General features: G+C 39.6%; 1 protein-coding gene and 1 pseudogene across 1 annotated transcript; one reads left to right on the plus strand and one right to left on the minus strand.

Annotated features, from left to right (window-relative positions):
- Positions 1-1,208: 1,208 nt before the first annotated feature.
- Positions 1,209-2,199, minus strand: LOC136282568 (uncharacterized; annotated as a pseudogene).
- A 2,252-nt stretch (positions 2,200-4,451) lies between these two features.
- LOC131784824 (polycystin-1-like protein 2) lies at positions 4,452-24,677 on the plus strand. Its single transcript, XM_059101655.2, has 16 exons — positions 4,452-4,791; positions 10,872-10,952; positions 11,128-11,192; positions 11,344-11,401; positions 13,608-13,721; positions 13,920-14,712; positions 15,518-16,106; positions 16,587-16,772; positions 17,092-17,220; positions 17,418-17,600; positions 17,750-18,010; positions 18,806-19,522; positions 20,276-20,509; positions 21,042-22,322; positions 22,837-23,005; positions 23,395-24,677. Exons 1-16 carry the CDS (start codon positions 4,557-4,559, stop codon positions 24,675-24,677), a joined length of 6,378 nt encoding a protein of 2,125 aa, XP_058957638.2. The 5' UTR covers positions 4,452-4,556.
- The last annotated feature ends 1,393 nt before the right edge of the window (positions 24,678-26,070 follow it).

Below are 26,070 nucleotides of genomic sequence, written 5' to 3' on the forward strand. Positions count from 1 at the left end.
TCATTCCTAACAACCCGCCACAGGCATACCACTGCGGAACAGATTTTTCAGGTTGGATCCGTGGTGCCCATCCTGCTGTTGCTGAAGGGGTTGTGCAACGAGAACTTTGCTATCGTTATGACGAGAATGAATGTGGATTTGACTCGTATAAAATTTCAATTCGGAACTGCGGCTCTTTTTTTGTCTACAAACCACCAGATCTGACACAGTGTAATCTACGACTTTGCACCGGTGTGTATTTTTTTCAATCAAACTAGTCATTGTTGTTAAGGTTTATAATAACATTAATATATCAGTTAATATGATGGGAAGCTTGCTTACTTTCCCGAGAATCACATAACGAAAAGTACAGGAAAAGAGCATTGAAGGAGTAAAGAATATACACATTCTTTTATCTGCCAAAACGAAAGATAGACGAAAGACAAAGCAGAGAAAGGTCGAAGAACAAGAATAAACGATTAAAATAAACTAATTTAAAATGGTAATGTAAGGAAACAGATGAAGCTAAACGAGTAAAAAAAACCTAAAAGAGTTACGTCTGTACTGAAATGAACGAGAGGAAAAACTAACTACCCATTAAAGCGGTCACTTTTACGCTTTTTTGTGATCACAATTTCTTTAATTTTTTATTGTACCTTCGTTTTTTATTTTCAGTTGCTAGATAATAAGTTTTGATTTCATATGACGAAATTGCTTAGGGCTCTTAAAGATTGGCATGAAACAGAGAACCAAAATGTTAACGTTGATGCTTACTTTAACGTATCTTTTTTTCCAATGAGTAAACAGGAATTTTTTAAATAAATTAACCAAAAAATTAGCTTATGAAATATGAAATAACAGGTTTTATTTACACTTTTTGTCCTTAAAGAACGCAAAATAATTTTTTTAGCCCCACTTTGAAGTTAAATAACACGAAAGTGTTATCAAGTTCGCGAGAAGACAATCATTATGACGGCTTTAAATTTCATTTAGGCTGTTTGCTTATATACGAAAATTCATTTTACAGCAATGTACTCTCATTTTAATGTTAAATACATTCTTTAATGCTATTGTGTAATTTAATAATAACAGTTCTCAGCTGCATTAAGAACTTCATTTAATTTCAATTAAGTTTGTGTTCCAGTAATTGCATATCCTTCTATTGCTTCGTGGATTAAGCAATTTACGTAAACCTAGACAATTGGGCGCATTTTCGGACAGTTATTGAGCTAATATTTCTTCGGCCTGCTCTTACCAGAATCTCCTAGTGTAATACCTTGAAGTCTTGCTTCTTCCCGGTTGTTTAACTCTTGAATTGTAGGTTGAGAGATATCGGCCTTGATTGCAGCTTTAAGAACACTGATCGCTTGTTCCACGATATTGAGAAACGGACTTTAAGGAGGCAGCATCTTAAGCTCTGTACTACTCTTGAATTGTTAGCGTTCCGATGTGCTGGAGCTTCATCATATATAAATATCACAAGGTCGTCCGGATTCAGGTTCTGTCTTGCTTGCGCTTAGAAGTCGTTGAAGAGTCGGGCATTCATTCCGCAAATTTGCTCTGTGTGATGGACGAGTCCATTCAGCGGAGACAAAGCCATGGTGATCGTCACATATGTTCCGCACTGGCCACATGTTAGATGATACACTTGCTCGCCAACTCTCGCTCTTCCATGATTTCTAGTCGTCCAAATATTCTAGCGGCATTCATCAATGAGAAGGGTGTAATTCACAATCTCTGTGGTCATGAACCAGCTAGCGTAATCAATGCGCATCTGAATAACATCTGACTTGTTCTTATCCGCTGGTAATGGTCTAGCCAGTTTTACACGTACCAGCGTTCTGACAAGAACCTTTCCAATCATCCTGTTGTGTACAAAAGGTTTTACCGGCAATCTTCTACGAAGCCCTTGGTCTATTTCTCTCAAAGTAAGCAGGCAATTCTCATTGATTATGTCACTCAAGCACTCCTTCTTTTCTTTATCCTCTTAAATGTTGTTACGACCACCACGTGCCCTTTCATGTATTCGTCCTTCCCGGACATATTTTGCCATATAATGCCTCTCGCTGTAGACCTGTTTACCCCTAAGGTATCTGCAGCCAAAGGGTAGTCTTCGTGCTCGTCTTCAAACGCCCTTACTAACCTTTCTCGATGCTCGTTTGGAACACGGCTTATGTGTTCTGAAAGCCATTTCTGCAAGAAGAATCTGAACAGCTTCATTATCAGATAAAAAGACGCCTCGCAATCCTGCGGTAAAATTTAATTAGTGAAATTGAAATTTTCCTAATGTTGAAGAAGAATAGAATGGCGCTAATGAGAACTCAGTCACATTAAAGAAGGTTTTTCGCGTTGAAATGAAACGGTTAATGAATAGTTGATGAACGGTTAGTGTTAATGAATATTTCTTTTGATGTTAATATGCTAAATGAATGTATTGCTAACCTGATAACAACAATTTGGTACAGAAATCCTCGACGAATGCTTTTTCGAACCAGTTGGTGTTTCCAGTCACATCATAATCCCTGATAATCAGATGACAGCTTCATCCCATCGTGAAAACGGAAAATACTCTGCAAAGTATGGACGACTTTTTAGTGTGTCCGGTAATGGTTGGTTTCCAAAGAACAGGAATAAAACAGACTGGCTTCAAGTTGATCTTGGTAAAGAGTTTCTAGTGTGTGCTGTTGCTACCCAGGGAGGCAATTACAATGGAGAATGGACGACAGCTTTCAAGCTTCTTTACTCTTCCGATGATAAAAATCGGCAAACTTACCAAGATGGAAATGGCGTGGACGTGGTAAGTTGAATTATTATCTGATCATTTTGAGTGTCAAAAGTAATTTAGCTTCCCCTCCCACTATGACTGCTCTGGAAAACTCGCTCCACCGCCACATCCATTGAGATGCAAAATTGTAACCAATCCGGATTTGACCGGACGTATTTTTCTCGATTAAGGCGGACCGCCTTTTTTACTTTGAACTCACATTGCAAACGTTCGTGATGATATTTCCCTTTTCTCTGTTTTTGTTGTCATAACTTTGGATACCCTAATACCTCTCAATAAAAATAAGCCCAACCTCTATGTTTTTCAGTGATGCACATTACTGTAAATCAACAGCTGTTGATTACATCAACATATGTCAGATCAGTCACGAGTCACTTCCTACAAATTTTTCACGACGGTTACAGCGAGTTGCTATTACCAGAAGACGAACTGACTGATTCTGAAAGAAATTCGGAATATAACAGTGGAACATGTTAGGAAATTACATCAGAAAACTTGCCAAATTATCTCTGAAAAAAAAAATTTAAAAATATCTGACTGGCCAATTGTAATACCTCAAAGAGTTCTCAATATATACGAGATTGCTTATTTCAGGAAAAGATGTGTTCCATGTTTTTCCTTATTTTCCCAAGGAATTTTACAGAGTTGGTAAAAATCACGGTGTGGACCGACATAAGCTGTCAAGACCAGTGGTTGCAAGATACATTCGCTTCCATCCAACAAAGACTCATGAGTGGGACAGTCTGAGAGTGGAGGTGTATGCCACCAAACAAGGCGAGTTAATAACTTAGCGTTGGTCCTTTTCTGCTAATGGTCCCATCCATCAAAATCGATAGAGTACTTATGGGAAACATGCCCTAACAAAAGATTGCCAAGTTTTGGACGTCAAGTTCATTCTACGAAGGAAATAAATTTGTGCTCTTAAAGTCTTAAAAATACGGCCATACAATCACCAAATAGATGAGGACACCGTTTTTCGCTTTAAATCATTTTATAAAAAAAACTCGTTCATAGTAAAAGAGGATACTAGTCCAAATAATGATTTCATGATAATTAATATAACTGCGCTTCACTTGCGTGAGACTTTTTTCCAACTTGACCTCTTTTCTTTCGAATTGCTTAGAATTCCTAGAACTTCCCCATAGTGATTCGTGTTTACCAGTGTGGGAAACTTACACTAACCAAAGGAAATATTTGCGACTTCTTCTACCTCTTTCTTATTGTAGAGAATGCGACTAATTTTTAATCGTAACACGAAAAGGAAAAGGCGTATTTATGAAAAACAAACAAATATTGCCAAAGTTATGCAAAGGGAAAAGACCTGATGTGATCGTTAACCTGTTTTTTTTTATTCAAATTTCAGTAGTTATAAATGTATCGTCATGTGTATGGTTCACTGCTTTAAGTAAAACAAAAAAGTGATTCCAAAATGATGAATTTCATCATTATAACCTGTTCAGCCTTTTATCATTTGAAATTCTTCAACTAGTTTACTGAACTCTATTTTATATCCTGGATTATAAATGACCTCTTTAAAAATTAGCTCACTAATCTGAATCCTAACACCTTTATGTATCTTCCAGAGTTCTCTTTAGCTAGAATTATACTTATAATATTATAAATATCTCATTTCAAATCAGCTTCTATACCAGCTGAGTGTAGCCCTTCGCAGTATCAAGAACTTAATGAAGCGGACAGATACTGGAATGCTTCCGTTAAGTCTTATCTTGCTTGCGATAAGAATTTTAGTACCCTAGGTGCGTGGTACCGTTTCGCCGGGGACGCTGGTTCAATGATGGCGCCTTATTGCATTCCAAAACAAAGTTGCATTACCAATGGAGCCGGCTGGATCAACGGTAGCCATCCGTCTGAAACTTACCAACTGGTGTCGACAAACGCTTGTTTTCACTGGGGGTCAAATTGTTGTGTGAAGTCAAGTCCAGTTCAGATACGAAATTGCAGTGGATACTACGTTTATAAGTTACAAAAACCGGAGACGTGCTACTATCGTTACTGCGGTGTGAACGGTTTGTACGTTTATTTTCACGTTGGTCAATTGCAAAGTTCATCTTCCTCAATATAACGAGACATCAGCTTCATGTTAATAAGAAGATAGCTAAAGTTTAAGAAATGGAGTTTTCGAAAACGATTGCGATTAAAATTTCGGAAAGGCTAAAAACAACGAAACAAGGGTCCACGATTATCGGTGTTTATCCCCAAACCAGCTGTACAGCGTGACTGTATGAAAAATGTGTTTGGAAAGTGAATTGTGCTAAACTGATAAGAATTATACATGAAACTGTTGTGAAATGAAGCAAAAGGGAACAGAGTTGTCGGAAATTGATGTGACACAATGTAGGTGTGGCGCTAATTAGTAATGATTTACACACCATAAGAAAAAACAAAGGTTTGTGTTACATGTGTAGTCTCGTTACAAAGCGATCAATACAGGAGAATAATAATAATGATAATGATAATAATAATAATAATAATGATAATAATAATAATAATAACAATAATAACAAACTTTATTTTTTAAGTGCCTTGTAACTCTAGCATGGTGTTGCCAATTGGGGACACCCGAACATAAATAACAAAAAAATAAAAGATATACACTTAGATGTGTGTGAGTTAAGAAAAACGAGAAAAAAAACTAATATATACATACTATAAGTGATAGAGATATAAATATAAAGTTATGTGTATATGTAAAATGTTAAAAATTGTAGGATTATAGAAAAGTCTAAGTCATCGAAGAAATTCTCAACACAAGTAGTACAATGATCAGTGAGAGCGCTCGAACAAGGCAAAGAATCCAAACCGAGTAATGATGACAAAGAAGCAATTAGCCGAGGTAAATGGCAGAATCAAAATGCTGCACTTCGAGCTCAACAACACGGATGATATTATCGGAAAACAAGACCGACCAGCCTTCGAACGCCACCAAACATCAATTACAAGTACAGTCAATGCTGCGGACACGCTTAAGTCTACCATTAAAGAGAAGAAATTTGCGAAAGGAAGAAAGCGAAGAAGAAAACGCAGCATGGAGCTAAGAAATCGAGCAACTTCTCGAGAAAGCGGACGAGATCACTTCAAGGATCCAAAGAACAATCAAGGCTCTAGACAACGAGGAAGAAGAGGAACAAGCGGTTGAGAAGCACAAACAGAAGTTGGAGTTTGAAAGAGAACTACTGAAACAAAATGCAAAGTTCGAGAAGAACCACAGAACAACCAAGATTATTTTCAGCAGCCAAGCTTCCCAAAGTCTCAATAACGAAGTTCAATGGAAAGATAGAAGAGTTGCTTCCCTTCTCGGGAAAATTTTCTTCTCAAATAGACTCCACTGGCCTGAAACCCCTCACTATACTTGGATATTTGAAGGAACTAGTAGAATAACACGTGAGAGCTGATATTAACGGATCACCATTCACTGAGGAGGGATACGAAAATGTGAAAGCTATTGTCGAAGCAAAGTATGGTCAGTCAACAGAAATTGTAAATGTGAAGAATATCATGGAGCTGCCGATTATCACCGGAACAAATCGGCGTAAGGTAAAGGAATTTTACAAGTAACTGCGGTTCAATGTGCAGAGTTTGAACAGGCTTGGACGGCTAGCAGATGTCAAAGTAAACGTGAGATCTACTTTGGATAAGCTCAAAGGAATCAAAGCCGATCTGGTGCGTGGAAGTAAAGGGAGGTTGAACTGGGGTTTAATAAATGTGCTGACCAAACTAAAGAGGTGGACTTACATCAATCCAGTAGAAGATAACGTCACAGAAAAGAGCTCAGGGAAAGGAGATTCCCCTCTAAAACCACCCTGGCGGGGCTTACGTCTTTACAAATTACAGCCGAAACGTTCTATGCAGGAGCCGCATGGCGGAAACCAGTGTGTCTACTATAAAGATACCAAGCACAGATCAATTGATGTACTAAGGTCACTGGAGTGGATGAGAAGCGTAAAATACTTTATGAGAAAAGACTGTGCCTTAATTACACCGGAGCAAGACATCGCGTAGATGGGTGTAGGAGCAAACAAGGTGTCAAGTATGCAATCAAAAACATCGCACGTCAAGAAAAAAAACCGATACACTCCAAAAGAATGCCAACGGCTCATGTGACATGTCCAGTTGTTATCTTTCAAAGAATTTAATCCCCAGCATTGTTGGACAAAGGAGCGGGCAATTCCTATGCATCTGCCGTGTTTTTAGACCGAATTTCGAGTGGTAAACAAAAGAAAGGAGTCCGAAAGATAGAGATGTTACTTGAAGCTTCAACCAGAGAAGTAGAGCTGGCGATGATTGAGATTTCTGACGTAGATGGGAGGTTTACAATGCCTGTGGAGGTCACTAGAGGGCACCTAATTTTCCTTGACAACCAAAAAGTATGGAGAAATGATTGCAGGGAATCCACATTTTTCGGGGGTCGTAAAGAACGATCAGGACAACAAGCATCACCTGCCAGTGCATTTTAATACTTGGAGCTGGTGAATCCGCCAAAGTTAAAACGGAAAATGCCCCGCAAATCAGCAAACCTGGTCAGCCTGTTGCTGGGTTGACAAAGTTAGGGTGGATCATCATGTCACCAGGTAAAGGGCCTTTAGAACTAGCAAACATCTGGATTACTTGGAACTTTGTCGCCTTGAAGTACTTGGCTTCTCTGACACCCCCCTCGAACGATGAGAGTAGCGTGTATGTTGAATTCAAAGAGCAACTTATGCGAGACGATGAGGGTTGGTACAAGATCGGTCTGGCCTGGTATGGAGATCATCCAGTGTTGCCCAACAACAGAGAGGGAAGTTTGCGCCGACTTGGAAGCCTGAACAAGAAGCTTGGGCACCAGAACCTGACATGCGAGTACACAGAAGTTATTGAGGATCAGAAGAAGGTGGGCGTTGTCAAGAGAGCTAACGAAACATGAGTAGGCGGGCGAGAATTCTATATACCGCTCAAACCGGTTGTGCGAGCCACCACAGAATCGACAAAGCTACGAGTTGTGTATGACGCTTCTACCAGAGCCATTAACGGCGCTCCATCGTTTAACGATTGTTTGCTCACAGGACCGCCACTACAAAACAAACTTTGGAACGTGCTAGTTAGAGGAAGATTCAATCCTGTAACCATCAACGGGGATTTTCAGATGGCGTTTCTGAAAATTTGCCTTCTGCGTTGCAGAAAACATTTCTGAAAGATGAAGCTTCGATGATCTTTCAAGATGCCTGCTTCAACCTTCATATGTGGCAATCTAACGTTCCCGAGCTCGAATCGGCTCAAGTTCCAAAGCAAGAAAAAGAACCAACCTACGCAAAGCAGTGGTTAGGTGTCCCATAAGGAGAATTCGCAAGTACCCTTGGACTCTTGTGGAACAAAAAAGAATATTCATTAAGTATCACAGGCCCAGCTGAAAAGGCGATCCTGTCTAAGAGAGGTATCTTAGCTAAACTAGTTAAGATATATGACTCCCTGGGACTCGTCCCACCTGAGACACTTAAAGGGAAGCTCATCTTTCGAGCAGTTTGCGATACATAGAGGTCCTGGGATGCAGAACTACCACGTGACCTGGCTAAGTCCTGGACCAAGTGGGAGAGTGGATTGCCTCAAACCTTTGACGTATCGAGAACGCTGGCTGTCGATCGAGAGAAAGCCGAGCACATAGACTTACCATTCATTTGAGGACAAATGAGAGAGTGGAGTCGCAGCCTGCGTTTACGCAATCGTTCGACAAACATCGGGAACCAACCAATGTCTGATTACAGCCAGATCTAGGTTGTCCAAACAAGGTCTGACCATCCCACGGCTGGAACTAGTCGCTGGTCACATGGCCGTGAACCTTGTGGCCAATGTCAGAGATGCCCTGGACGGGCTTCCCATCAGCAGTACATACTGTTGGCTGGACGGTTCAGTGACCTTGTACTGGATCAGGGGATAAGGAGAATACAAACAGTTCATGGCAAATCGCGTAAGGAAGATAAAGAGCTACGAGGGAGTGACCTGGCGCTATGTTCCCACAAGAGACAACTCTGCCGATTTTGGAAATCTTGGAGGACGTTTGAAAGGAGTTAGTCTATGGTGGCATGGTTTCAAGTAGCTCGCAACCCCCGCAAATTGGTCAGCCGACGCACTGAACCATCCTATTGAAGAAAGCCATACCCAAGCAAAACTCGTTCAAAGAGTGCTATCAGTTGTGCTTGACGCGAGAAACGAAGTAGAAGAAATACTTCACAAATTCTAGTTACGCAAAGCCATAGTATCTGTGCGTGGATGAGAAGATTCGCACACAAAACTCTCCGTAACAGAGGTACTCCTCGCATAGTGGGATCGCTGACCACCGAAGAGGTTAGTCGTCAGAGCTTGTTTTGGGAGAGGGACGCTAAAAAGAGTGGTGACACCGAGCGAGATCGTGTGGCGTTAAATTTACAGCCCAATTAAGATTGTTTATGAGAGTGCCAAGGCCGAGTGCCCTTGGAGACTACCCAATATACTTGCCAGCCACAGGCAATCTTGGTCTGCACTCTTAGTCTCCGACTTGTGGAAGAAGTACACCAGAAGACGCTACATGGAGGAGTGGGGCTAACAATGGCCGAGGTGCATAGTCGGCACTAGGTCCCAAAGTTGAGGTAGCTGGTGAGGAAAGTACGGAAGGCCTGTCACGGATGCAAACTTTTTCAAACAATGGCATACGCAGCTCCTTCCCCTGGAAATTTGCCGACTACCCGGACTAGAGGGCCTAATCCGTATCAAGTGGTCGGAATAGACTCTGCTGGACCTATACGATATGGAGTATCTGAGCAATGAGAAGGGAAAGCATGCGTCTTCTTATATGCCTGCAGCCTCACGCGAGGAGTCTTTCTGAATCTCTCACTTAATCTAGAAATGGCAGTGTTTAAAGAGCTTAAGGAAATTTATTGCGCGCCTGGGGAGCCCCCCACTCGGATAATGGTCGAACCTTTGTTGGTACTGCAAAGTGAAGGACAAACGACTAGAGACCTACCTCTCCACCAATCAGATCAAATGGCAGTTCAACGTCAGTCGTGCGCCGTGGTGGGAAGGACAGTTTGAAAGAATGATCGATCTGATAAAGTCAGCCTTACAAAAAAAAAATCAGGAAATGTAGAGATCACCCTTAACAACCGACCGTTAAGCTATGTATAAGTGGACGTGCAGTTGCCTATCCTGACACCCTGAGTTACAAACACATCACATCAAGGCCTATGGCCAGTGCAAGAGAGCAAAACACCTGCTGAAATGTAAGGAGGCCATGCAGGGCCGTTGGTCCAAAGGGTACTTGCACAGCCTTTGCGAGGGTCATCGCGCTCAGGCGGGCACTGGGGGAGACAAACCTGGAGTGGGTGACGTAGTCATAATACAATCAGAGGACAAGAACCGAGGAAAGGGGCCATTTGGGATCGTTGAGAATTTAGTCGCGGGAAAAGACGGTGTCGTTAGAGGAGAGAGATTGCGTACGGGCAAGTCTTATGTCGTGCGAGTGATTCAACATTTGTACCCCTTGGAGCTTTCTTGTGACAGGGAGTTACCAGCACCAGTAAGAATGAGGCCAGAGGCTGCTCCATTCTAGCTAAGACTGGTCGCCGTTGTTGCAGCGCGTCTACGTTTACAGGAGATTGGCCGAGATGAATAAAACGGCCTAAACGCTTATTGTGATTAGCAACTCGCGTTGCCTTATGGTTTTGAATTATAAACTGAGACAATTTTTTTGTTCACTTTGAAGAAATTTACCTTCGTATTTATGTTTTTGATTTAATTCGAACTCGATTGAAAGACATATATCTCCTTCGATGACATATGGGGGGGAGTGTGTCGGAAACTGGTGTGACGCAATGTAGGTATGACGCTAATAAGTAATCATTTATAAACCAAAAGAAAAAGAAAGTTTTGTGTTACATGTGTAGTCTCGTTACAGAGCGATCAATATAGGAGAAAATTCTGAGTTATCGAAGAAATTCACAACAAGAGTCAAAGAGAGCCATATGAAGAATTGGGCAATAAGAAAAAAGATATATAGTGCCCTCTCCCTGGAATATGATTTGATTTTTTTGCATAATTACACAGCACTAATCTGGAACAATATTTTAAATTATATTTGTAGACGAAAGTGACGCATGTCGAGTAACTGGTGGTTCTTCTAAGTGTACATGTCAGGATGGTTATGAAGGAGATCCGTGCAGGGGTGAGTGTCAGAGCAAGTTAGCGTCGTTGGTCTATGAACATTTGTAGAATTTGCTGATTTCTGTGAATGTGAAAAGATACCAACCAATGCAACTAACTAGTTTTAATTTTGCTTAATCCTTTTTGATGACGAGGCGACATGGTAGAAAGGTTAAAAATTTGGTTTCTACAGGCAGGTCTGGACGAATGTGCAAGCGGAGATCATGACTGCCATAAATATGGTGTTTGCCATAACGAGATCTAAACAAACGGTTGTTAAATAACTCCTTCAACTTGTTCTTTAGGCCTTTCGGACCTTAAGCAGAACTTGAATTTTTATCTTGACAGATATGGACGAATGCTCAGCGAACACACATAACTGCCATTTAAATGCTTTTTGCACCAATACTCAGGGTTCTTTTAAATGTCATTGCAAAGAGGGTTACATTGGTGATGGAAAGTTATGTGCCGGTAAGACGCAAGAATTTTATCGGTCGACTGACTGGGAAAAGCACGTAACTTTACTCAAACAAGTGAAGAATTAACTGAAACAAGGAATCAAACAAAAGAGAAATGAATGAATGAATGAAAGAATGGCTATTTCCTCTCCTCTAAAGGGAAATATTTGTCAGTTCTTTCACCTCTTTCTTATTGTAGAGTATGCGACTAATTTTCAAATGGTATCAAGAGAAGGAAAAAGGCGTAAAACATACAAATATTGTCAAAATTATGCCAAGGAAGTAGACCTTAGGCGATCATCAACCGGTTTGTTTTGATTTAAATTTCATTAGTTATAAATGTAACGTCATGTGTATGGTTCATTGCTTTACGCTAAAAAAAAAAACAGGATTCCAAAACGATGAATTTCATCATTATTAACTGCTCAGCCTTTTATCAGTTGAAATTCTTCAACTTGTTTACCGAATCCTCTTCCATATCTTGGGTTAGAAATTCTTAAAAAATTTGTTTATTAATTTGAGTTCTAACACCTTTTATGTATCTTCAAGAGTTCTATGTAGCTATAATTATACTTATAATATTATAAATATCTTATTTCAAATTAGCTTATATACCTCTTCGAATGTACTTCGCTTCTTTACCAACCGAGTGTAGCCCTTCGCAGTATCAAGAACTTAACGAAGCGGACAGATACTGGAATGCTTCCGTTAAGCCTTACCTTGCTTGCGATAAGAATTTTAGTACCCATGGTGCGTGGTACCGTTTCACCGGGGCCGCTGGTTCAATGATGGCACCTTATTGTATTCCGAAAAAAAGTTGCATTACCCATGGAGCCGGCTGGATTGTGCTAATGATAATGCTTATTGATGAAACCGTTGTGAACTGAAGCACGTGGGAACAGAGTCAAAGAGAGTCGTATGCGAGATTGGGCACCAAAAAAAAGATAAACAGTGCCCTCTCGCTAGAATATGATTTAATTTTTGTGCACAATTACACAGCACTAATCTGGAACAACTTTTTAAATTATATTTTTAGACGAAAGGGACGCATGTCAAACATCTAGTGGTTCCTCTAAATGTCCATGTCAGGATGGTTATGAAGGAGATCTTTGCAGGGGTGAGTTTCAGAGCTAGTTAGCGTTGTTTCTCCTTACGAACATTTGTAGAATTTGCTGATTTCTGTGTATGTGAAAGGATAGTTCACGCCTTCATTTTTTCCGAACTCGATCATTGTAATATCATTCTTCACTGGTTTCCTAAATCACAACTAGATTAGTTGTGTGTAATAAAATATGTGGTTATCGTTCATCGTGGTATAAGATAGGAGATGATCTTTATTCGTTTTTCTCATGATGGTGTTACTTTGGATGATGATCGCGGCGTTTCGACTGCGATACGGCTAGTCTTCCTCAGGCGACGAGGTCGATTGCTTACGTGTCGCTATATGTAGCACGTTGGTTCGTTGCTTTTGGTGCATTTCGATCGTCATCATTATTCCGGATGTTAGATGATGTTCCCTCATAGGTCGGCATTGGTCGGCTGTTGAGGGAACATCATCTAACATCCGGAATAATGATGACGATCGAAATGCACCAAAAGCAACGAACCAACGTGCTACATATAGCGACACGTAAGCAATCGACCTCGTCGCCTGAGGAAGACTAGCCGTATCGCAGTCGAAACGCCGCGATCATCATCCAAAGTAACACCATCATGAGAAAAACGAATAAAGATCATCTCCTATCGTATACCACGATGAACGATAACCACATATTTTATTACACACAACTAATCTGAATATCTGAATATCTTGGCCTGGGGAATTTCAATTCCACTTTCCCTGTTGATGAGAAGGTACAAACGCTTTATGTTATTATTCTCGTAAAACAGTATTTTTAAGATTCCCATCTTCCATAAGAGATGTTTGATATTTCATTACTTTTGTCATAGACTAAAAAACTTGATCTTCAGCTATTGGTTCGATGTAGTCTGCCTACTATGCGGTCCCTCTTTGAGATCTTTGACAGTCCAGGGGATCTCTTAAACAAATTTTCTATTAGTATTTTTTTTCAATTTAAAGAAACTCCGAGATAACCGAACACATATTTTCAATCAGAGTTTCCCCTTTTCATTTATTGGTATACATCTGCTGTAAAAAATACTAGTTCTCCTCCTGACGTTTCACACAACTGTCTTGATTTGCTTGAATGTCATTGCAGCTTGTCCAGTACATTCCGTAGGCATCAAGACATCACTTAACGTTCATGATTGCTGGTGTAAATACTTTTACCCAGGAGATCCAGAAGTTGATCCATGCCGAAGACAAACAGAAAGTAATACATGAGAGAAAGTAGAGTAAATCTAACCATAAAGAAAACTGAAATATAGGTCATTTAATTAATGATCCAGTGTTCAACCAGAGTAAAACCTTTAACTTTGAATTACTTCTCAACAGTTTTTTCATGTAATGAAATAACGGACTCCAAACTGAATTTGGAATTTAAACAACAACTTCTTTTTCCCCATTTTAGGTGATTTGAGAAGTATTGATGATTCAATAGAGGTTTTAATCCATGATATTAATACACAACCGAGCAGCCCAATGAAGTTTAGACGAGACCAAACAAGAAGACTGTTTGCATCTTTAAAGACGGAGAACTTTCTTGCGCATCAGGCCTCGTTTTCTTGGAAGATAAGCCAACTCTCACTATCACCTTTTAACATTTCCGATCAACCAGAGTTGCTAGTGCCCGACACTCTGGAGCTGAACTTACAACCAAACTTGCTGTCGACAGGACTTAAACTTGTAACATTTGAGCTGCGACGAAATTCCGGATCTGAACTGACAGCTCGAGACTTTGCTTTCATCGAAGTTCTTAATTCGGCACTAGAAGTTTCCATTGCGGGAGGAACTGAGGTTTTTCGATCCATAGATAAACCAATTTTATTGGATGCCAGTGCTTCGTATGACACTAGCCCTAGTGCTGGCAGTTCTTCGGGAATGAACTATGATTGGTCTTGCTTCATAATAACGCAATCCAACGCCTCCAGAAACTATACTCCAGTGTCTAACGTCACTTTTCGAGGTTCAGGTAGCATATACGACACATTTGTCGGTGCGTCTACAAATGGCAATCTCTTTCAGTTGCCGGAAGATGTCTTTCTTCGGGGCGACGAAAAAGCCATAGTGACTTTAGATACTAAAAGACTCATCAGCAATCAAGCATACCATGTGGTTCTGACGGTAACCAAGGATATCCGCGTTGCAAGTGGCATTCAGATTGTTCACGTTCGCGACGAAGATGTATTCGACATTCGTATTTTGTAAGTGTAGTTTATGGCTACAAAGTAGCTGAAGTTTACTTAGTACTTAGATATTTAGCATCTAACATAAGAGGTGTCCTCTTCCCCGTTCTCAGTGCCGAGAATGAACAACGTAGAATAGATTAAAGTCAATTGATCTCCATGCAATCCCAAGAGATATGTTAAATTATTATATATTCAACTTGGCTAAAATCAGCGCCTGAGACGTCATCTAGCCAGATTATACTGAAAATAATCATGTCAAGTCACTCAAGGTCACGGGCAATCATGTCATGTGCGACCGCGGTGGATGGTCATGATTTTAAGGGTAATCATGTCAAGTACGTGCGCTTTGTGTTGCTTGCCGAGCAGAAGCAAAAACATATTTCCTTTTCGTTCAAGAAAAATAACACAATCTTTAGCTTCGGTTTCTGTCATATACAGAATAATTAAGGTATCGGTAAGGGTTATCAGCCTCAGCTTTTGGCTTCGGCTGCTATCCCCTGCCTCGACCTTGATTATTTTGGATATCACGAAAACCTCATCCAATAGTTGGATACAACATCCCTCTCTCATCAATGACCCTCCAACTTTGAAACAGATGTTCAATTGGTTATGTTGGAATAAAAGTAAATACAGACAAAAGCACAAGCATTTATTCGATGATGGCATAGTTGTGTATTTTAAACTAGTACTTCTTAAACAAAGAACTTAGCAATGATATACAATCCTTTCCTTGCAAAAACGAGCTATCTTAACAAAATAAATAAGGCCGAATACAGGAGATACGATGAGCAGAAGATCACTTCCCATTTTCTTTGCACAGGTGCATCATGAACTGTGACTCACCAGCCAGTGCATCTTCTCGTACCTCCTTCCGAACTGACTGCAATTCAGTTCGTTGTCCGGCGTCCCTCAAGTATAGATGGAGCCTGCTGAGAAACGATGGAAACAATTCTCACTTGAAATGGTCTACTCAGCGACACTTTAGAGATCTCCTGGGTACAAAAGTAGATTCAAAAAACCTTGTGATTAAAGAACAAATGCTCGAACCCGGGTCCTCCTACAAAATCAAGGTCGACGTTCTATCTCTAAACGAGTCATTTGGCTGGGCGGTATACCAATTCGATACGCTGGCAGTTCCATCAGGAGGAACATGTCATGCCACTCAGTTGGATAGGAAAGCTGTAGGATCTTGGCTAAACATAACCTGTCAAGGATGGAGTGATGAAAATGTGCCTTTCACCTACGAATTCTTCCAGGAATCAAAAACTGGAAAACTCGACATGTTGTCCTATGGAGTTAGGCCTTACAGTATTGTTTATATTCCACCTTCTGATGAGGATGTTACTCGCCTTCGGGTTGCTATTGTTAATGTTTTTGGAGCGGCTAATAAAGCAGGATTTTCTATCAAGGTATTAGCAATATGATGGTGAGAACCAAGCTTAAGTAGTTGGTAAATTATTTTGCAGTTTGAATTCTTTGTTTGATTTTAGATAAAGGTAACCTCGTTGAGGTACATTCGCTGCTCGCCGAGGTAGTTAGGAAAGCTAAAGGTTCCATAATAATTTCGGAGTCCATATCTATCTAGTAACGATTGTTCATCAGTGGTGCCTGTTTCATTAACGCTGCACCGTATAGTGGGATGCGGAAGATGATGAATTGGGTTTGCAATTAGCCACGCCGCAAATGAGCGAAAACAGTCCATAACAAACAGTGGAACTTTTACAACGAAACTGTACTCCCTCATGCATTTCATTTTGTTGATTACTTATCACCGCATATCTACCCCATAATTTTCATCAAGGGAAAATAGTAGTACTTTTCCCCCGTAAAGATCTTTAATGCAGTCGGTGATCTGCTCTAATAAAACTTTCACTGTTTTGTTTTCACAGCTAAATCAATCATCTTTGTTGTCAGCAGAAGAGATAGACTATAACGAGCTGCAAGAAAAAATATTTGTTATGGATAATTATTTTTCTATGGGAAAAGTAAATACAGCAATACAAGAGGCAGACGCACTTCTCTTCTTACTTAAAATGGCTGTAGAACAGGGTGATGTGAATAGGAACCTACTTCAAGTAAGTAGAGTGGATTGAATATGAAAATAATGGCTTTGCACTTTTTTCCATAGAACCAACGTGTGGTTTATGTCCCGCCGTTTAATATCTGTAACTGATCAGCAGCATAATTTTATCAGGTGCAAAACAAAGGATTAATTTTGTTCAAAATAATTTTTTTCATTAAATTCTGTGTACATAGGCTGAAAGATTCCCACCGTGCAAGTCCATGTAAGGACTCTCTTACCCTTCTTTGTTTTGTATAGCTTTACATAAGGTCTTTATATTGACTTCTAAAGTGTTGAAACGCGTGTTTGATACATATATCTCTTTGCTGCAGATGAAGCATCACGTTATTTCTAAGATCTGTGAAGTACAGATTGATGGCGGACTGGAGCGTATAGCCCAGATTAGTGTTATCTTGAACAAAGCCACAAAGGACAACACCCTTGTCTTGTTCAATACAACGGTATGATACTGAACTCATTACCTCATATTTTTGTTTACAGAATCAAACTTGAGTTTTAATGCAGGTAAGACTGGATTCTGGATAAAGAACCAAGACTTCATTAAAATATAAATCAATTGATAATATCCAGGCAGACCTGTTTGTTGCAAACCTGAACTATTTATTTGCATAACTTCAAAATGATTTTTATCTTTTAGTTAACTGTATTGGATAAACTGATGGAGATGTCAACCCTCCTTTCACGAAGAAGCAGGTCTGAATCCCCCCTTCTTCTCGATGGAGGAAGATTGTTGTTGCATTGTACTACAAATATTATGGGATCCAGTTCCAGGAGAATCCTTATGTCTAAAATTTCTGCTAACCTCGATGAAGAGAAAGAGGTATTCCCTTAAAAGTTTATGATATTACACCTTCATTAAGAGCCACATTATTTCCAGAATCTCAATGGAGCAAATATGAAACAAATATTTCTGATGATCGTGATCCATTTGGGTGCTAGATCCAACTTAAGATTTGTTTGCACTTTTAGATTACCATGGGAAAGATAATATCTAGCCGTTGTCAAGAGTTAACAGACATGATTACCGACAGACTTCTGTCATTTAAGCTGCCTGGGGAGGAATACACCACCATCAGCAATGACCTACGATCTATTTTGCTCGGTAAAGAAGAGTCAATGGACATGAGTCTGTTAAAACTCAGAAATGGGGAAGCCAGTTTTCAGTTCCCCTTTATAAGTACCAGTACGTTGCAAAATTGGCTTGTTAACGTCTTTGAGGTTGGAATAGAGGTGTGTAGTTGCACGGAGTATATGGGGATGGTAAAAGCTTTAATTTTAATTTAATAGACAGACACACAGACAGACTCCTTTATGATTAAATTTTAAGGCTCAGGGTTGTCCTTTCAGGCGCGTGAAAGCAACCTGCTATCAATAAGGGCCCCGAGCACAGTTACCTAGGACTACCAAAACATGAAATTGCATAAAATTAATGTTTACACATGCACACGATTTACATTTTATACTTAGAATTAATGTTTACACATGCACACGATTTACATTTTATACTTAGAATTAATGTTTACACATGCGTGAGATCAACATTTTATACTCAAAATTTATGTTTACACATGCATACGATTGACATTTTACACCTAGAATTAATGTTTATACAGTCTATTATTATCATCTAGAAAAGTAATTAAAAACATGATATTGTGTAAATAATTTATTTATATCTCCTGTAAGATATGTTAGTTATCTTTAAAAGCCGACAGGATAACAAAATGACCGTAACAGAAGGTCTTTTTTTACCTTCCCTTTCCTTCCCCCTTGCAACACACCTTAAAACTTTCTAACAGGTTAACGCTGAGGATCAATTGGATCTTTTGAAATAATGCAAGACAGCTCTTTATAATCCGTCTCACTCACCTGAGAGGGTTCCGTAGTTCAGTCGGAAGGCAAAATAGGAAAAATTCGGCTGGACCTCTAGTCCTTAAAAGAGAATAGCATTTTTTTTTCGCTTTATCCTCCTGACAAGTATTAAACTGCGTTAATCTTATGATAACGTCTTTTTCTACCTTGCAGATGATCTCCTATAATTTTAATCCATATATGTCGGACAGCAGCAGCCAGAGAATAAAATCAAAGGTTGTCAGCCTTGTCCTGAAGGATGACACTGGGAAAGCTCTCAACACAACAAATCTACTGTCGGATATAGAAATTGATATTCCAGTATCAAATTATCATCCCGAAGACAGCCCTCGACCGGATCATTTCCTAAACCCTAGAAGGATGCAGTATCACGTGATAATCGTACGTGAGGTCAATAATACCATGAAAATAACCATTACGACAAAAGCAACAGCTTCTATTACGGTCTATGTAAAATATGCTGAACAGCCAACAGAGACATCATACGATATGGTGATTAACTTATCCGATGAGAAAAGATTAAACAGCAGAAACGACGACTGTGAATTCAGAGGGATTTGTTCCCACAGTATCGTCATAAAATGCAGATATTCGGGCAAATATTACGTTGGCTTGTGGAAGAACAGTGAATCTCGAACAGAATTGTCAAAGTCAAGAGGTAGACGATCCATTCTGCCAAAGCAAGCGATGCGAGAGAAGTGCGTAAGGTTCAAGGATCCTCCGCCAACAGTTGCTCCTCAAGTAGAGTATGTCAGTCTTGTCCCTCAGTACGACTTTGATAAGTCAGTTAACTACAGTTTACAAGTGGAGACAATCTGGTGTGCATTTTGGTCTGATACTGAGCAAAGATGGACAAGCAAAGGATGTAAGGTGAGGAAGCATAGAATGAGTCATTAAATAACAAAAAGAGACAATGCAATGCATCCCAAGCCGTGTAACAGAAGTCTTTAAAATATTGGTTTTCAGCTATTGGAATGTTTTGGAGATAGAACAAAGAGATTTAAATACACTTAATGTATTCACTATGTCAACCTTAATGTTTAAAAGCGACAAAGATAACAACCACAGCGTTTCTTATGGGTTTTCATGTTGGCTGTTCAAGAGGCAAGATGCAAAAGGTAATTTTCTTTTGAAAAAATCGCCTGGCACAAAAACGACATCATTTATATTCTAAAATGGAAAATAGATATAGACAGTAACTGGACGCTCAAAATATATCCACATCTTAACTATTATGTCAACTAGTTGCTGTTAAAACTACCACAGGTAAAGTTTTTGTTTACTGCTGCGTTGCATTAAGCGCAAATGTGTTCATTCTTTGCCCAAGAATAATGTGCTCGTGCGAATCTTGCCACAGCTATGAATCGTTTTCAGACGCGAATCATCTCATTGTAACGGGAAATTCCCGTTTCAATGTCTATGTTGATAAATTTTATAGCAGCTGAGCTATAAAACTCCCTTTTACAGAAAATTTCCATATAGAAGCTAATTATAGGCTCTTTGTCGCTGTATAACCTGCAGCAAGAGCTCAACTCACGAATAATTGATACTCTCTTGAACTTAAAATATATCAGAACCTAACAAGTGTGCTTAAAACCATAAATGAAATACACTGATTTGCAGGTCAGCCGAGAATCAAACCATTCTTCCCTAAAATGTCTCTGTAATCACTTGACTGCATTTGGGGGAGACATTCTTGTGGCACCAAATACCATTGACTTTCCACTGGTCCAGCAGACATTTGACAACGTGGACCCTGATGACCTTCTCGTCTTGATAACACTGTGTTCTATCTTTCTGGTTTACTTTCTTGTTTTGATAAAAGCACGCAGGGCTGATAAAGTGGATGCCTCAAAGGTTGGTGTCAAATCCAAAATAAAAATTATTCAAGCAATGACGATGTGGTTCGTTGTTTGTTAAAAAATAAAAAAAAAGGCCTGATCATGGTTAAGTGAGTGAAAACATAAGTCGACCTGAGGACGAAATACAAATAAAGAACTAAAGGGATCACAGAGAAGAAGCCAGCTTCTTTAGATCGAAATATTTAACGCAGTTCACCAGCTAGGATCATTTCTTTTCTTGAAAAACCTCACCAGCTAACAACTAAGAAGTTTCACCGACTGAATTTAAATGTCATCAAATTTTAATTTCTACCCACTTTTATTGGACAAATATATTGGACGTCTAAAGGTGAATACCTTCTAAAACTTATTAATTTGATCTACAAATAGTTATTTCAGAATACACTTGTTCAAAAGGCAAGACACCCCGTAAAAACATTTTGTTGAGACAAGCTTGAAGCAAATGGTCTCTGTGAGGTTTAATTTCCAGCTTCACGATTTATTTAAAACAATAAATAATGCCGACTCAATTTGCTTTTCTTTTTAAGGACAGTCCTCTGATACCCTTGGCGGCGCATCAAAATGGTGATTACAAGTACGAACTATCCATAACAACTGGGGGATGGAAAAATTGTGGTACTACTGCCAACATATCCATGATTCTACATGGGACTGAAAATACCAGTGACGTTATCAAACTGACATGTGACATCCCATGTGAAAGGACACTGTTTGCCGAAGGCAACACTGATAATTTTTTTATTCGACAGGAAATGCCGCTGGGCGAGATAATTTCTTTGCAGATCGGCCATGACATTTCTGGCGAGGACCCCTCTTGGTTTATTAGCGAGATTTTAGCTGTGGATTGCCAAAGGGGACGAAGATGGTTGTTCAGTTGTTACCGCTGGCTTGCGCTAGAAAGGGATGACGGTCAGACCACGAGGATATTTTATGCAGATGATTGCAAAGAAGGCGAAAAGTTCAGAAGAAAATTTAGCGCATTACGAAGGAATGGTTTCGCTGATGATCACTTGTGGCTGTCCGTGATCCGCAAGCAGCCAAGGAATCCTTTCACTCGCGTTCAGCGAGCATCCTGTTGTTGGAGCCTTCTCTTGCTGTCAATGGTAACATCCGCTATGTTTTATGAAACAGAGGACCTAAAACAGAGAAAAATACTGATTGGACCTTTTTCACTGACTCCGAGTCAACTTGTCATCGCGTTGGAAAGTGCCTTAGTTGTTGTGCCTGCAAGTCTGCTAATTGTGCTCTTGTTTCGTAAAAGCGAACCTAGGAGAAACAGTGAAGGTAACCGGTATCAATTGGGGAAAAGCAAGAGAGAAGGACGGTGTTTACTTCCCCATTTCTTTGTATACATCGCATGGTTTCTCTGTGTGAGTATTGCAATTACTTCCGCCCTTTTTACGGTGTTTTACTCCCTCATGTGGGGAGGAGAGAAATCGTCTCGCTGGCTTACATCTGTTCTGCTTTCCTTAACCGGTGAGGTGCTGGTCATCCAGCCCGTCAAGATAATCATTGCATCTGCAGTCTTAGCATTACGGTACAGGAGTGGTGGCAAGTCAACAAATAAAAGTTATCTAACGGATGCATCCAACAATTTGGATCTTTCATCGATAGATGTCGAACGAGCAGGACAGTATAGGAAAAACAAGAGAAAAATGTATGCATTCACGAAGGAACTCTTGTTTTCTTTAATTTTTCTCGTGATTTTATTGATCGTCTGTTATGGAGACAAAAGCAGGCAGAGATATCATCTACGAGCTGCAATAGAAAGCGAAGTCCAGTATTTCGATAATGTTGGACGGTACAAGGTATGTTTCTGTCGACCTTAAATCAATCAGTGCCTATGGTTTGTCTTACTGAAATAACTGAAATGACTATTGTAAATATTCAAGGTCGTACGTACGTTCTCATTGATAGATGGTGCGTTTAGATAAGGGTAAGTAACCACGATTATTTCCCAGATGTATTTATCAAAGCAACAGAGGATTTTTTCGAGTATTTTCATCGCCTCTTAAAAGCACTCAGGGGGTTGGGAAAATTTAAGAAAGTTATGCAAACCTGAGACAGTCAAGAGCTTGCATAACTTCTTCCAATCCCCTTCATGTTAAGATGAAACTATGCAAACGCGGAAAATGTCCTCTATTTCCTAAATGGTGTTTTGATTCAAAGCTTTAAAGATCATTGAATCTAATGGTGTTAGTCGAGATGGGTATGTACTTTAACGTTTGTAAAAGTTTGGTTCAGTTAGGATATCAATGATGTTGGTTCGTTCTCGTTTTCAAATTTTCATTGAAAATAATTTTAAATGTTTAAAATTACCAGATAACCAACGTGGCTCAGTTTTGGAGGTGGCTGGAGGACGCGTTTGTCCCAGCAATCTTTTCAGAGGGCTGGTACAAGGGTCAGGAGGAAAAAGGATTAAAGTACATCAGAAATGGTCGATCGACTCTGGTCGGCATGCCTCGCCTAAGGCAACTCAGGGTCATGAAAGGTAAGCATATACCGAAATTTTAAGGACTCAGTAGTATGACTGTGACAACACCGATACGTTTTCGCGGTTTGGTCATCCCAAGAAGATGTTTTTCTTCGTTCTCTAATACTACTTGGATTTTTATAGCATGTCATAATGACTTTTAAATGGAATTATCTACTCCACTCTTAAAAAGGAAAATGAGTACATTTAAACTAAGAATTTTGACCTCCAAGCCAATTAACTAAGCAACACGTAAAGATCGAGAAAAATTATTGGCTAGTTGTAAAGACTCCATTAGAGCAATGTCTTCCATGATTGAAGAAAAGAAATGATTGAAATGCAATAATTACCCCTGGAACTTGGATCTTTGAAAAAAAGGGTCTAAACTCATTACTTTCTTTGAACAGATTCCTGTGTGTTTCAGCAAATATTCAAAAGCATGTTTACTTATTGCTACGGTCCCTTCACTAAGAACGGAGAAGACAAAAGAACTTGGATTGACCAGAATAGTTCCTCAGTTCTCTGTCCAGAAAATTGGGAGTACAACGGAAATGGTGGCTCTGATACTTGGGGCCGTTTTGCTGTTTACAGTGGCGGAGGATACATAGCTAATTTAGGATACAACAAGTTTACAGCTAAAAGAATTGTCAAAGACTTAAAAGAAAACAACTGGATCGATCGTCAGACCAGAGCTGTACTGGTGGAGTTCTCACTGTATAATCCACCGAGTAACCTTCTTGCCGTGATAACTTATTACTTCGAAGTCCTTCCATCAGGCTTTGCCGGCATATTCAAGAGTTATGGAATTTTGTCTCTGAGTGCAACGAACCCTCAAGCCCATAACATTTACTTGCTTTTTGCATTTCTGTTTGGCATTCTACTTGTTTGCTTCTTCATTTTGGAATGCATCAAACTCTGTCGTCAGAGCTGCTTGTATTTCAAGTCAGGGTGGAACTGGTTGAACATGCTACAGATAGTCACTGCATCATCAGCATTGTTCCTCCAATGGATGAAAACCAAGGCAGCAAAAATAACGTTGTTCAAACTAAAGGAAAACCCTTTTGTTCCCATTGGCTTCCATGAGGTGTTACTTTGGTCTGACCTTGAAAACCTGGTCATTTGCATAGCGTCCGTAATTGCCACATTGCGTCTTCTAAAATGCTTTTACTTCGTGCCACAAATTATAGTTTTCTCGTGGACACTCCGCAGATCCTTTCCTTCAATATCTTCTTTCTTTTTGATCTTTATGGTAGTAGCGATAGCTCATTCTTTCTTAGGGGTCATCGCCTTCGGAACCAATATTTACATGTTCTCATCATTCATAGACGCCATTTCGTCGCAGTTTCTGATGCTCCTTGGAAAAAATATTCCAGTAAATGAACTGATTTCTACAAATCCTATATTGGGACGTTTTTTCTTTTTTAGTTTTGTCGCCAGTACGACAATTATAATCGTAAATACGTTCATTGCAACCATTAATGAGCACTATGCTTCTTCAAATTCTGATAAAGGCGGAGAAGACTTAGAACTTGCACAGTTTATAACCGACAGAATTAGTTACACTTTGTTTGGCCAGAAATCCAACAGAAACCAGCCATGGGCAGAACAGAAGAACCACGAGCTCTTCGGTTCCGAAATTATCGCAGAAAATTGCTCGCCGGAAGAAACTACTCCGAGTACCTTAAACTAGAAGCGACCGATAACTTCGATAACCAATTGTCTGGAACATTTACCGGTGAAGGCTACTATGAACAATACAGGATTCATCCGGCTGTTAATCCTTCAACACCCAAGATCTCATCAGTAATTCTCCTTCCCGTCTCTTATACAGTTCTTGTGATGTTAGTTTGGAGAATTTGGTATTGGATCAACTTTATAATCCCTAACTGATAATTTTCCCAATTCTCATCGCTTGTCTGCTTGATATTGTATTGATATTTTAAGGAGAAATTCTGTCTTTGTCACTTATGGGAGTTAAAGGGTCAATCAAAATAGTTCACAATCGTGAATCCAGCGGTTTTTGGGATAAATAACGATTGCAAGAATGGAAGCAACTATGACAGTTCACATTTTCATGATGTTCCATTCAACTGGTTTTGCAATGTTCAGGAAAGTGGAAAATTTGGCTGAAAAGCATCTACTTTCATGTTTTAGATTCCAGGATGTAACTTTTGCAGATAAAAGCTTGCGGTATTTACTGACACCTGATATCTGAAGTGCACACTCATCTTCTTGGAGTTTCGTGGCTACAGCAACTAGAAGAGGACAACACTGCAAATTTTCCTCTCAGCTGATGGAAGAGAGACTGACTAGACTGGCGTTGTCGGTGAACCATGTCAATATATCATGTAGAGATATTTGCCTACCTTTTCTCAATTTAGCAGTATCACACTGGTTTTAGCACTTAAAGCTCGCTTTGCGTCTGTTCAGTAAGCGGTCGCATCTGACATTATCATGTGGTAAGACCAAAAAAAGTGGCACCCGACGCGAAGATGAGTGTGTCACTGATGTTCGTACCGTATTTCTAATTTTTCTATGATCTATCTCTGAACAGACACATAAAAAAATGGAGAGTGTATATGATTTAGTCTTTTGTATTCTATGTTGTGATTCAAAACAGTAGTTCTATTGGTTAATTAAAAAGAAAATTCAAGATTGCAAAATCCTTCACTTCTCTTTCCTAGAACCCAACTGCTCTGAAAGCAAAACTTTATTCAAATGATTCTGTATTCCTAACCTCTGAGTTAACTGAACATATCAGTGCATGAGCAGTTTTAAGCGTATGTTTGTTTGTTCAGTTGAAAGCAATTACCAAGAGGTCTTGTTCAGACTAGAACCTGTTAACTTGGCTAAAAAAAGACTTCAAGAAAGATCTTTTTTTTTTCTGTCTTATCATAAAGATCAAAGGCTGGGTCTTCATGAGGAATCGAAACTCAGACATTCGAATTCCGCACCCCAATGCCCTGGCACTTAGCTACAGAAACTTACCGTAAACAAGGCGCCTTATAGGTATCACCCCGCTTTGTGCTAGAGTCAGCCATGTAAAAAGCCTCGAGTGAATAGAAAAGGCAAGGAGACGAATT

This window comes from Pocillopora verrucosa, chromosome 7, assembly GCF_036669915.1.
Source record: "Pocillopora verrucosa isolate sample1 chromosome 7, ASM3666991v2, whole genome shotgun sequence".
NCBI lineage: Eukaryota > Metazoa > Cnidaria > Anthozoa > Scleractinia > Pocilloporidae > Pocillopora > Pocillopora verrucosa.

Coding starts and splice junctions, on each gene's coding strand:
- LOC131784824 (XM_059101655.2), top strand. CDS start 4,557: ATGATGGCGCCTTATTGCATTCCAAAACAAAGTTGCATTACCAATGGA. Junction 13,722..13,919: donor ATGCCGAAGACAAACAGAAA/GTAATACATGAG, acceptor TCCCCATTTTAG/GTGATTTGAGAAGTATTGAT. Junction 23,006..23,394: donor GCAACTCAGGGTCATGAAAG/GTAAGCATATAC, acceptor TTCTTTGAACAG/ATTCCTGTGTGTTTCAGCAA.